A 14,333-nucleotide genomic window follows, 5' to 3' on the forward strand; every position below is an offset into this window, starting at 1 on the left:
TTATGAAGCTTCTTCCTTCGCAGTCTTGTTGTGGTATTTGAGGAACGTTCGAACTCCACGACGGCCTTGCTGTTTGCGTGAATAGGAAAGGGGAATATATATAGAGAGACATACAGACAGACAGAAAGAATGAGAGGGGGAGATAGAGAGAATGAGAGAAAGAGAGAGAGAGAGAATGAATGCAACATGTTGTCAAAGGAGAGATAACGACCAAAGACAGAAAATTGCAAAACATCTTCAGAGTATTCCCTTTCAATGCGTCCCGTACGATATCTGACTTTTATCCAGTTACAGACAAAAACAAAATCTCTTCATTTGACAATATTATTGTAACGATATTAATTATTTAAAAATAATATCCAAACAAACAAAAAACTCAGGAATATTAAATCAAATTGTTATTAAATGGTATTACAGATTTGATACCTTCATACGCGTTCGTGAATATTCCCAGGGTACATGCTTTGCGAGTAAAAATTATTTTATATTAGACTATTTTGGATAAAACATGGGAAATACCTAATTTAATCAAACCCTCAATTATAATCTTTTCAGCTTTTACTACACAGTAATTACCGGAACATATTGATTACATAGAGATTCACAAGTGTACTCTGGTTCAATATCAAACGCCTAAACCTACTAAAGCTATGAATCAATTCAACCAATTACTCCTGACGTAGGTGGACGAATAATACAAGCAGTAAACAGCAAACCAACAGAAGATTATGATACCGTGGGGCGATGGTCCATAGTTGTACATTCAATTTGCAATGGGCACCAACCCCAACTCCACCCACCCCCAAATGGATAATTATGTGATTCAAAGTAGAATTATAGAAGTGTGAAATGAGGACTGGAAAAATTGTGAGGCAGTCCAACAATTGGTGTATTTCAAATGGTAGCCGCAGGTATGTTCACAATGAAATTTTCTTTTAAGTTTTCGATATTGTATGAAAGTACAATTTAGATATGTACCATCTTTATTTTGTTCAGTATTCATAACAAATTTAGTACAAGAAGAGTAAGTACCTCTACTAAGAAATCCAGGTCCTCTGTCTCTGGGCTGAAGTCCATGGATTTCACATAGACAGTGTTGATGAGTACCGTACGCTCAATGTCATGGCCCTGTAGTCCCAAGGTTCAATAAGTGGAAGAAAAGTGCAGAAAAAGATCGCATAGACCTTCGATAAATCAACTTAATGGCTGTTTTGTTTTTGTTTATAGTCCCGAAGAAATCATATTCAGATTACGTTCTACACTGCCAACAATATATTTCAACATTTGGTGGACAAGGTTGTTGAAAACAAAAGTCTTTGCGATCGGCTTTAGGGGAAAAAGACTGATCAAGCTCTTATAAGAGATGAGTGGGATGAAGATTAAAAGGGGAAACATACAAACGGATACAACACGTACTTCAGAATCCACCTCCCCAACGCAGCCTCGAATAATCGTCAAACTTTGGCTTTGTTCATACTAACTAATAAAAAAATATGATTTTTTGAAAAAATGTTAAATTGAAGTCACAACCATTTTTTCTATTTTTCCCAAGGAAAGTTCTCACTGCTATAAAGTGTCATATGGAAAATGTTGTCCAACCCCCGCATATGTTCTTTCATACCTCATGAGATAATGCTGGTCAGTCATACTGAAAAATTAACTGCAGATCGGCTGATTCTTGTTCATTTGGGGGTAATGTAATATTTTGTTCGGTAGGTCTCTGGTGGTGACCTCGTCGATGTGACTTAAGCATCAAGCACAAGTAGACATTTAGTTATACCTCAGTGAGTCATTTCGCCAGACGGAATCCACATCGACCTATTCTTAGCTGTTAAGGGTAATGATAATATGTTCCTTGTGTCGGTCTTATTGGTTGGACTGAGGTTTTGTTCACACTGCCAAAGCGACTCTACACCCTTGGCCTCTCGAGCTGGGCAATGTTATTTTGTGTTCGGTCTGATGTCGGCGTGGGTTCTAGGACACCTACCCCCTGGACATCCAACCTCCGGATAACTACCCCCAGACAACTACCCCCTAGGACAACAACCCCCTAGGGCGAATACCCTCTAGGATAACTACCCCCAGCCAACTACCCCCTTAGACACCTACCCTAGAACAACTACCTCCTGATATCTACCCCGCGGACAACTTCCACCCAGGCAACTACCCCCTACGACAACCATCCTCTAGGATAACTACCCCGGACTGTGGGGTAGTTGTCCTGGGGTAGTTGTCCGGGGGTACTTGTCCTAGGGATAGTTTTCTGGGGGTAGTTGTCCGGGTGTAGTCGTCCTAGAGGGTCGTTGCCATAGGGGGTAGTTGTCCTAGGGGGGTAGTTGACTGGGGGTGGTTATCTGGGATGGACGTCCAGGGGGTAGGTGTCCGGATACGGTCGGGGCGACCTCTGTCTCTTTGTGTGACCAAGGTATTTCATCTCAGTCCCACCACCACCAATCCGAACAATGTTGACCATTGCAGGTAATGTTATTGTCCGTTCGGTTTGAAATCGGTTTCAATATTAGTTTGTAACAAAACAACTGACCTCTAGGAAAGCTCTTTTGACGTTCAGCAGTAGCATGCTGAAGATTCCAGTTAGATAATCTGCTACGTTCTTGATATCAAGCCGCCCCGTTCCAATATGATGAGTCTGGATTCCTACTCCCTCATTCTGCGCTAAGGACATTAGCTCATTGAAGTCAATCTACATGTCAAACAAAATGACATAAATCAGTAGTTCTTTTTTCTCTTTTGCATTATATACCTCACTTAAGCTGCGATAAACAAATGCGCTTTTTTAACGATGTAAATTGCAATATGCTATATGTTTCCTAGTTTTAAGTGAAAACGTACAGGGACCTACTTGCCATTCATTACACATAAGAGAACAATAATAAGCAGCAGCCCTTTTTTGTTTTTTGCGTTTTACCGTGTCATATCTAAAAAAGCTATTAAACCGTCAAACCAACTCCTTTCCGACCGACCTACACAAATAAGGGCTAATGTAAATGATTGTTCGGTTTCGTATAGGTGTAACCGAGATTTTACTCCGGCCATCACGAGCTGCCCTATTTTTTAATTTCATTTAACAGATATTTCTTTCACCTTCTAAGGAGGGACTTTCCTGGTAACTACCCAATAAGATTTCAAATCTTTTAGATTTTACATTAAAATTTTGAGTAAATGTTGCATTACTGTAAGAAGGTACTGGAAAACTACAAATCTAAACATTATTTTTTTTGTCCTGCATAGCAATTGAAAGAAATTTGAGAGTAGGTCTAAAATGAAACGCAGTACGATGAGGAAAATGTGAAGAGAGCGGGACACTGGTATACAATTTGATGTTAAAGAGAGTATCAATTACAAATTATTCTAAGTTAACCCATCGGTTATGGAAACCGAGTGATCACGGTATTCAGGTTATGTGAATGAGATCATTCTGAAGTCAAAGGGGTTAAGAAAAGGATGTACCTCTCCGTCGGAGTTGGCATCAAGGCTGTCAAATATTTCATCGACAGTCATATCTTCTCCGAACAGAATGCGAGCTTGGTCAGGTGTAAACTCCTCATTCTATCATGAGAAGAAAAGAGAAGAAAATATCAAAATCGAAACTAAACGGAAACAGAATTACATGCGGCTTAGAACAAAGGATTTAGAAATTAGCTTATGAAAGGGTAAGCTGTCAGAAAGATGATAATTTTATCATTGTACAAAAAATATCTGGTTAAAATTACACTAACAATTGGCCTATCGAGTGAGAGCACTATAAAAAAAGGTGGTTACGACAGTAAATGCGCTTACATCATATAGAGGTATATAATTCCAGTGTCAGACTTTATATATAAGTGGGAGTATGAATCTCTGTAATATATATATGGTTTAAGAATAAAGACGTGGTTTATTTGAATAGTTTCCAATGTAATCTCTCCTTCACTTTTACAATTTTTTAGTCGGTCCTTGATTAGACGATTAGATATTTTAAAGTTAAAGACGATACGTACATTTTATAAATGTAATGCTTCCTGGGAGAAATTTCAATTATGAGCCGTGAAGATCATGCAGCTCTCACTAAGGAGCTACTCTGTTGATATGAAACAAAGACCACTTATCATTCTGTGGTGAACATTTTTAATTTTCCTCAAGCACTTTGGTATATCGTGTGATGTATCGTGATACGTACATTGTTGAAGACTTGCTTGAACGCGTTGATATTAATCGTAGTATCTCCGATACTATTTTGATCCAGAACCTTCAGAAATTGGGTCATGGCGTCTGTCACCAGGCGATGCTGTTTACAGTTCAAATCTCGCTTCTGTTTTATTTTTTCGTGAGCTCTAGATGAGGCCAATTAAAGGCGATACGAATGGTTAGATACATATCAAATAATCATACAAGAAACAAAAAAGTCATACTCGTTTGACATGCGTTGGACAGAAATCAATAATAATAATATAGAAGTCTTTTAGCGCTTTACAGATTAGCTCTCTGTAATAAGAAAAATGACTTGATATCTGATACCTATAGCCTGCCGAGAGTAATTTAAAATTTCTCTATACGCTCCCATTAAAGGTAATACAAAGTTTTGGTATGGGGTCATGAATTTGGTCAAATGAAAATATTGGAAGCAAATGCGATCCTACAATATTCAGTGATCGTTGTCGCGGTTGAAATCAAGTCTTAAGTTATGAAATTGTAAATAATACACTCTTTAAGTTGTATAGCTCCCTCTCAAGGTCAAGATATTAATTAAGCTATAAAACAATGTTTCTTGACTAAAATCGATCGACTAGCTATTCCCGTTTAGAAGTTATGTATCACAACTACATATTCCGAGATTTTCATGGTCGCAGCTACCATTGTACAGCCATAGGCGCGATTTGAAATTCATCAAAATTTACCGGGAGCACCGGTAAATTTTAATATTCAATTTTTCTCGAAAGCAAAAGCGTTTTAGGGGCTAAAATTTTAGTGGTTATAATACATTCACTGGGGCATCCAAATATATCAAAATTGTAAAGAATTACTATCCACCCGATTTTGAAAATTTCCCAAAACTTTGTATTACCTTTAAAGTATAAGTCATGTAGGCATGCTAAAAACGAGGAGAGAGATATATCGTATGTAAACAAATAAATGTTCATTGTTATCCATTTTACAAGGTTTTAGACAATTCGAGTTCTTTAACAATAACAACATTCATATAACACTTAATACTAGAGTCACCAGGCGTTGTAATGTTACTAACCAAAATGTTACTAGCCAAACTGCAAGAGAAGGCGCTCTGGCATTCGAGGAATTTTTCCCTACCGGATTCTCATTTACATCACCCGGGTAGAGGGTGACACATAGAGATCATGTATATATTGCCAAAGGACATTGGTGCCGCGGTGGGACTCGAACCTCGAACCATGTAATCCACAGTCCGATGAAAATTCGCAATGGACACGATAATATCCTACGTATACTGTCCGTCAACTTACCTGGCAAGTTTTGTATCTGGTATAGGTGCAATGGGGGCTTCTAAATCTGGATTGGTAGCCAGTACATGGGAGTCGTAATCACTGTACTGTTGGAAGAAGAGCAAAATACAATTTAGTTAGTTACACAGTTAGTTTGATCTCAAGCTAGGTCGGGACAACTTGCGAAGGCAACCTAAATGTAATTGAGAGGGCCTGACTCCAAAGATTAGAAACATTAAAAGTATCTGATCGAAAATATCCCCTATTTTAACAAGCATCGCATCCCTTCCGTTGTTCAACTTAAAAAATCGCCTCTGTCATTATATTTCAACCCTGGCGTGCGGCCTCGGTTAAATCTTACATAACTCTTGAAATTGTAAATGTGTCAGTTGAAATTATTTGTTATATTGAATGCCGGAGCATGAACTTATGAACTTATCATGCCAAAGGTTTTGTCGTTGAACATTCCAAACCTCTCCTTCTTTGTGAGGAGTTTGGCTGCATCCTCCAAAGGTTGCATCTTCTTCAGGAGAGCATCTTCAGGTTTCATAGAAAGCCACCACCCTATCAAAGCAGACAAAGAAGAGGTTCTTGTTTCATGAAACTTGTTATGAATAACAACTTACAATACATTCTATAATCGAATTATATGAAGCAATGTATATGTACAAGTAAATATACATTTGAGCATCTAGCGGTTTCTGATACTTTGTATTTATGATATTGACGTTATTCAAATCTCCTTTTATTATATCACGTTCTTTTTCCTCTTCCTTCACGCTCTCCCTTCTCTCCCACCTCTCTTTTTTGCCATTCGATTTTTGGAGCACATGCCCCCGTGCTCCCACCCCGCCCCCATAGCTACGCCACTGTTCGTTGCTACTCTTCGATATTCAACATTATTAATGATTATTAAAGCAGACAAAGAAGAGGTTCTTGTTTCATGAAACTTGTTATGAATAACAACTTACAATACATTCTATAATCGAATTATATGAAGCAATGTATATGTACAAGTAAATATACATTTGAGCATCTAGCGGTTTCTGATACTTTGTATTTATGATATTGACGTTATTCAAATCTCCTTTTATTATATCACGTTCTTTTTCCTCTTCCTTCACGCTCTCCCTTCTCTCCCACCTCTCTTTTTTGCCATTCGATTTTTGGAGCACATGCCCCCGTGCTCCCACCCCGCCCCCATAGCTACGCCACTGTTCGTTGCTACTCTTCGATATTCAACATTATTAATGATTATACTTACCATCGAAACAGTGAACTGGATAGTTGCACAAAACACCGCCGTCGATATAGAGATCGGTACGACCCAAGTATTGCCGCTTTACAGGAACGAAAACAACTGCGCAATAATAAGGTAAGAAACAACAACAACAACAAAACAAAACAATAGGGTGATGCAAATTTATTCATCTACTTTCACCATGTTCATGAGATATAAGGCTCGTTTAGATATGACACGTTGAATTATAACATATGGAAATAAGAAGCGTTTTACACGTTACTTCATCATTAAAAATATACGGTTTACCGCATCATACTTGAACGAGACTTTTAACGAATGAGGTTTATATAGGTCAATTACTAGACGTTGGTATAAACATGATCAACTGGAGTATTAAATATAATTACATCCCTCATACAGGAGACACGAAAACGTAGCATATAAGAGAGATTCACAATTGTACATTACTGTGAAACAATAGCACAGGGTATTTTGATAATAAGATTTACAGTTTGGAGCCCCCCCCCCTACATAACAAAAAAAAAAAACAATTGATGGCAAAATTTCACTTTAACTGTATCGTAATGTGAAAGATGATGTCCTTCAAGAGACATTTCTGCAAGGTTGTTCAAAACAAATGTGTTTGAAGTCGAATATTGATGCAAGAATGCAAAACTTAGGTTTTCTGCGTTCATGTTGATATTGTATTTCTTGAAAAATAAATCAGTGGATATATTTATTTGGTTTTGCATATCAACAGTTTTTAGAAGTTGTCGCGTAAATTCAAATGGTTTAGTTCTCACCTGGAGCAGACATAGACATCCTGACAGCTGTCCTTATTGGCATGTTGGGAGTGGTTTTGACGTGACAATATTCCTCCATCATCGTGGTAAGATTGGTAACCACCACGCATAGTTCTCTCCCCGTCTTAACATAAAGGTCCTATTAAAGGAAGCAAGGGACGAAAGAGTTGTTCGATTTTATAGCCGAGAAATTATTATAACTATCATTATAGAAACCAGAGATTTTTGTTTTTCTTGATCCTGAAAACAAAGTCTTGAATTCGTATTCTACAAAAAATTGACCCACTGCTGGGTTCAAGAAATGGATAAACTAGCGTCCCATAGTATAAACATGAAAATACAAATCACTCATGTTTGCGAGTGCATTAGTGATTATACACTGCAGTTAGGTTATGTCACAGTCAGATAATGAAGAAGACTTGTCGAGCTCATTGTCCGTCTCGTTGTGGCTTAACCAGTGCACTACATAAAACATGTACTATCTGTTTTTGTAAGACGGGTCAACAATATGAGTATTACATCGAGAAATTGACTACAAACCCGATCCAAAATATAAGAAGAGAAAAACAGAGTCGCGCAATCATGCAGGACGCCATTTGCTTTATTGGATGACGTCAAATCATGCAGTGCAATCAGCCAAACAGTACAATTGTATAATGTGCGTCTCGGTGTGCGCATCACCATTGTAATGTCCTTGCCACATAATATAAGGGAGTTTTCGCAGGCTCAACGCAGACGGAGAATCTGCGGTTCGTGTGCAAAATCTAGAAGCTACTATAGTAACAGCGGGGTGACCGCGGAGTTACTAGCGAGTTTTCGCTCAGAGACGGCCAGACCTTCCACGACGCAGGGGCACTGAGGGTTACGGTCGTCGCACACAGACCGCCATCGTTACGGTATATTAGCGGTTTCGCTTTTCGGTAAACGCGTACGCATAGTACAGTGGTATTGCAATGCAATGCCAATAGGCAATTTTCGTAATGTAACCAAATATAATGCATAGTTCTTTGTGAAGTGCCTCGATACAAACTTTTTCATTCACCTGATAAGAATAATAGTATTTCAATACACATAATCCAAACTTCTGTTATTGCCACCTTTGACAAACATTAGGGAATTTTCGTTCTGGATTTCAGTACTCATCGGTCACCCCGCTGTTACTATAGTAGCTTCTCGATTTTGCACACGAACCGCAGATTCCCCGTCCGCGTTGAGCTTGCGAAAACCTACTACTGAAATCCAGAACAGTTTTTGGCCAAATTTACGGGCGTTCTCAATGACGTCCCAAGTGAATCAACAGTCAATCAGCAAGCTTGTACCAAAGATGTTTTATTACATGCGATGAGAACATCAGGGGATGAATTTCAACGCCAACGGCACTTCGGTGAGTTTTTATTTCGATCATTGCTTTATAACTATAACGACAAGAATATGGATTAACATAAACTGTTTTAAAACTGAATAATGAATTGTTGAAATATGATGAAAAGCCGTTTTGTGGCTTGATCGAGTGAAGTCGTGTAGTCCCGTCTGTACTGTATTGCGTGGCAGGGCATTGGGGTTGTTGCGCGTTGCCGGTGACGTCAGCTCCTTCATACTATACGTACGCGTTCACCGAAAAGCGAAATCGCAGATTGTAACGAGGGCGGTCTGTGTGCGACGGCCGTTTTATTGAATGCTCCCGCGGCGTAGAAGGTCTTTCCGTCGCTGAGCTAGAACTCGCTATTAAATTAGGCCTACGCGTGCACAACTGCTTCTTTTAATACACCATGGTTGCCCCTCCGGTGACTTTATTTTGTCAAAAGTTTATGGTAAGGGCTTGGGTTTGCTTTTAGGTTTTTTGGGGTTAAATTTATAGTAGGGTACGGTTTCTTGTTGAACCCAGTTAAGCCCACCGCAAATTATACGATCTTCATGCGATCCTATTTTTCGAAGAAATGGCACCAACATTAGATATATAGATTTACAAAAAATACACACAACAGCAATCACCTTCTTGATTCAGGTTCTAAAACTGAATTGGCATCAAATTGAGCCGAAGTAGCCTTTTCTCCTCCAAGCAAGCTTGAAATCCGTTTAAATTTAAATATAAATCATATGAACATTCAGATCATCAATAATTAGGATCTTAGAATTTGAATGCTCTAATCAAATGCAACTGCAAATTCTTCAAAAATCGGATCATAGTCAGATCGGATAGTATGTGGTGGACTTTTAAGGAATTTAGAAATGATCATAGATCAATTGTCGAAGGAACACGTATCGTACAACGGCCGATTTACCTTGAATGTGGCGTTTGGGTCTCCTAGCTTCTCAGCAATGTTCTCACCGAAAGACTGATAGGCGGTTCTTCCGGGATGCCATCCCATGTACCTAAACAGGTTGGGCACCAGGCTGCATTTTCCACAAGGTGCGTCTTCAATAAGAGAAACCACGTGAGGAGGAATACAAAATGAGTATATTGTGATTGTTTATTTTGTCGTTGTCACTTATTATGACGTGATGTGTTTAAATTATCTTGCGGATCACGCACATCGACCACTCATTAACCAACTCAGAAAATTCTAGAAAACGAAAAATACATGCAGTGCTGCACTTATAGGAAAAGATCGTAGTGTCTTTTGGTCATGTTTCCCTTCCGGTCCCCCACTTCTCTTTTCCCCTTGTGTCTTGCTGTTTCTACTTCCATTTGATGGTGGGGGGGGGGGGGGGGCATAATCCCATGTGCCCCTGTAGCTATACCACTGCCTATTTTATCACTATTATATATTTCCCTAGAATCGATTCGATTTTATTTTATATTTGTTTATCTTACACGACCGCAAATACGTTCGGGGTGTTAAAGGGAAAGTCCACCCTGAAATTAAGTTAGTTTTAATAGGAGTAGAAAAATGAGAGAAACAAGTCAGTGAAAGTTTGAGCAAATTCCGATTAAAAATAAGGAAGTTAGGATTTTTGAAGTTGTGATCAATCAAACACAAATTGGCAACTCTATGACGTATCATGCGAGCTCAACTTCCATTTGCTCAGTACTAAAAAAATCTAAAATTTTCATTTTCCCTCAAGAAAAATTTCAACCATACATGCACCCTAAATATAATAATTGCAAATATGTTTCTATACTCCCCCTGCAAGGAACAAATATATATTCCGTCATCAATAACGAAGAAAACATGATTTTATGGAATATTATGCACAAAGCAAATGAAGGAGAGCTCGTATAAGTCACAGAGTTGCCAATTTGTATTTGATTGATCACAACTTCAATAATTCATAACTTTCTTATTTTCATTCAGAATTTGCTCAAACTTTCACTCACCTGATTTTCTTATTATTCTGCCTCTATCGAAACAAAATTATTTTTGGGGTGGACTTTCCCTTTAACAGGGGGGGGGGCAATGTTGGAACAACGCAACACGTCACTGTAATGTTCCCAAACATCCTCCGGAAAATGCCGGACTAGGCTATTGAAACTGCTTGAAGTTGATTTCTCGAAAGTCTTTGCGATCGCACGTGTAGATACTCTAATTTGTTTCTCACCTAAGAGGTCGTTGAATTGAGGTCCATCTTTTATCATGGAGAGAAATTTGCTGGTCCCGTGGCCTACGGCGAGATAAGCAGCTGTCAGCGAACCAACGCTGGAACCAGCGAAACGACGAATCTTGCTCAAGAAGTTAAGTCGCTCCAACTCCTATTTGATACAAAGAATTAAAGAGCGTGCAGGAAATCTGATAACATTAGCAATAGTTTGTCGGCATTTATGGGTCATTTTAAAAGAATTTCAACACTTGTCCAATTTTCGTCAAATTTCGTTCGAATTCGTCTCACCCGGAGATCCGCTGCAGAATGTAACAGTCGAATTCGTCTTTGTAAGATCAATACCAAGGAAGTTTCATTAAAATCCATCGCATAGACAAGACGAATGACGAATTCGAATGACGCTTTGACGACGTCGATTGCAAAATGACGCAATTTTCCGTTGGCAGCCGGGGATGACGAGATCAATTTGACTTTAACGAAATTGGATACGAAATTATGAAATTGATTAGAAAATGAATTATCAATGACGAAATAGACTATGAGACGTGCAAAATTTGGAAGCTTTCGGACGAAATAAAATTACAAGAGTACTGATTGAAACAAAGTGTTAAAATGGACAGGAAAACCTAATAGTAGTAGTACTAGTAGTATAGTACTGGTAGAGATAGTTCTATAGTAGCAGGAATATTTAATCGCTTCTCACCATTATGGCGCCAATATAAGCATTTCCCTGGCTGCCACCGCCTTCCAAAACGAGGTTCTCATACGGGAAATCAACATCGTCAATGTCTTCAGCAATACTCGACGACGCAATTTCCTGAAATCCGTTCACAGATTGTTTTGGTTGATCGGTCGTAGTTGATGCGTCAACTTCGTCTAATTCTTTTAGAGCAGTGAGTCTCCTCTTGGATCTGGCAGTGAATTAGGATGAGAACAGATTTTTGTAAAGCCCTAGAAGAGTTTTAATCTGTCGTGGTTTGAAAAAAAAACACAGCAGCAGCAGCAACAACAACAGCAACAACAACAACAACAGCAACAATAGGGCAACAAATATTGATAACATGATAGCTGAACAAATGTATTTTTTTGTTATCTCAAGATTAATATTAAAAAACTTTCAATTTTCGAGACATGTTAAGATTGCAATCGACATATAGTTAAACCATAGCTATAGAGTCAGGATAGTTATGTCACCGGAATGACCTGGCTGGAATGCTCCCCAGGGAGTGGAGTATGTGCATACACTATGTGCGTGCGGGCAAGCCTAAATCCGATGACCGGGATAATAATACATCTGTAAAGCGCTTAGAGACATCGTGTATGTACAAATAAACGAACAAATGAACAAACAAAGAGAGAATAGATCATTATTTGTCTATCTAAAGGGAAAGGATACATTTGTGATATTATTAGCCCATGCAAATTATCATAGCGTTTTAAAACCAAGCATCTACCTACTTTGATGTTTGGACTATAGTGTTTTTATGGCAATCCTTTTCAAGTATAGTTTTCTTACTTATCAAATTCTGCCATATAGTTGCCATACCAACATAATGTTCTCGCACAAATAAATCTTTAAAATACCACGGTTTTGATTATAATCAAAGTTTTAGCATCATTTTACTTTAGTAATATATCAAATATCAAATTCCGCCATATAGTTGCCATACCAACATAATGTTCTTGCACAAATAAAACTTTAAAAGACCATGGTTTTGATCATAATCAAACTTTTAGCATCATTTTACTTTAGTAATATATGTTTTTTTCAGTTTCTAATTTGAAATATTTGTTATTTTCTTAAATTCTCTGTAACCATTGCAACCACCAAAAAGGTGAGCATAACCCTAACTGAGAAGCAGGCGCGGATCCAGGGGGGGGGAGCCGAGCGGGCCTTGCCCCCCCCCCCCGCAACAAAAAAAAGAAAAAAAAGGAGAAAGAGAGAAGGAAAGAAGGGAAAGGGAAAGAGGAGAGAAAGGGAAAAAAAGAAGAGGAAGAAGAAAAGAAAAGAGGGAAGAAGTAAATCGGGGGGGGGGGGGGGCAAAAGGACTTGCCTTCCAGGCTGTTGCCCACCCCCCCCCCAATCAAAAAATAAAAGAGAAGGAAGGAAAGGGAAAGAAAAAAGGAAAAGAGGAGATACAAGAAAGGAAAAAAGAGGAAGAAGAAAAGAAAAAAAGGGGATAACGACACAACAAATCGTCTTCTTTCTCTAATGATTTAATGAAACGTAAGCTTCCGCTTAGCGCGGGAGGGGGAAAACTCAATTCAGACGAGGATTATTTTTTGGGAACGGTACAACAGATCGTCTTCTTTCTCTAATAATTTATTGAAATGTCAAAGCTTCCGCGTTTCGCGGAGGAGGGAGGGGGAAACTCGCCCCTCCCTGCACCCACCCACCCCCAATTACGTCACTGCTGGTCACCATTACGAACCAATATTTGGCTCACATGATTTCAAATGTTGCCCCCCCCCCCCCCTAAGAAATCCTGGATCCGCGCCTGATGTATATTTAATTTTAACCAGCGCAGAGGAAGTTAAAATAATCCGATAGTGCAAGACGGCGGCGTCAACGGTGAGTCATGGCCAGAAATGGCAATTGACGATTTTGATACAAATCCCAGCATGTTTACCAATGAAGTCTACGACCATACCATGCTGAATATACTGGTTCTCGTCCGATCACCGAAGTCAAGCAGGGAAAAAATTTGGCGGGGGGAGTTCATTGACTTAAGCGCTTTATTATCGCCATCCATGTCCGATCCTTCCGTCGACGAGGGGTTAACTCTAACTTTTTCCCCTGCGAGCGCTAATTTTCAGCTGCGGGCGCCAAACCGAAAAACAGCCATTACAGGCATACCACAGTGGACTAGTGCCATGCTAGTTTTTGTTTCGGTTTATGCCGAACGACACACACGTCGGGTACGGGAACTGTTAAAGTATATCAGTATTGTGCGCACTGCCGCTAGCTGCGGCTATAATTGGTGCGACTACGATCTACAGTTCCGCCTGCGGCAAGCGCGGCAGCCGGAGCGTTCATGGGCCGTAGTAGACGCGGAGCTGTGGCTACTAGTCGCCACTGCCTACGCGCGGCCGGACAGCAGGGAGAATTTTCGTCCCTCCAGCGGGAGGCAATCTCAATTTCGCGGAGCTCAACGGCCAAGACAGCAACTATCAGGCCCGCGCCGCAATGGGCGCTCAGCCCTTAATCGGGACGGATACGGTAGCGCAACCGCGAGTCCGCGGGCCCAAGTTTGTTTCGCATTCAACGCCTCCGGCCGGTGCGGTAGGGGG

The 14,333-nt window shown here is 39.6% G+C and overlaps 1 protein-coding gene across 1 annotated transcript; it reads right to left on the reverse strand.

Annotated features, from left to right (window-relative positions):
• Positions 1 to 12,575, reverse strand: LOC100892292. Its single transcript, XM_030989860.1, has 14 exons — positions 12,559 to 12,575; positions 11,746 to 11,953; positions 11,043 to 11,193; positions 9,785 to 9,918; positions 7,503 to 7,641; positions 6,721 to 6,816; positions 5,892 to 6,020; positions 5,634 to 5,635; positions 5,478 to 5,563; positions 4,178 to 4,331; positions 3,469 to 3,567; positions 2,543 to 2,701; positions 1,033 to 1,128; positions 1 to 69 (listed from the first exon to the last, which is right to left on the reverse strand). The coding sequence occupies exons 1-14, from the start codon at positions 12,573 to 12,575 to the stop codon at positions 1 to 3; spliced, it is 1,539 nt and encodes a 512-aa protein (XP_030845720.1).
• Between the last annotated feature and the right edge of the window lie 1,758 nt (positions 12,576 to 14,333).

Source organism: Strongylocentrotus purpuratus, unplaced genomic scaffold (assembly GCF_000002235.5).
Source record: "Strongylocentrotus purpuratus isolate Spur 01 unplaced genomic scaffold, Spur_5.0 spur5_scaffold_19, whole genome shotgun sequence".
In the NCBI taxonomy this organism is placed as follows: Eukaryota; Metazoa; Echinodermata; class Echinoidea; order Camarodonta; family Strongylocentrotidae; genus Strongylocentrotus; species Strongylocentrotus purpuratus.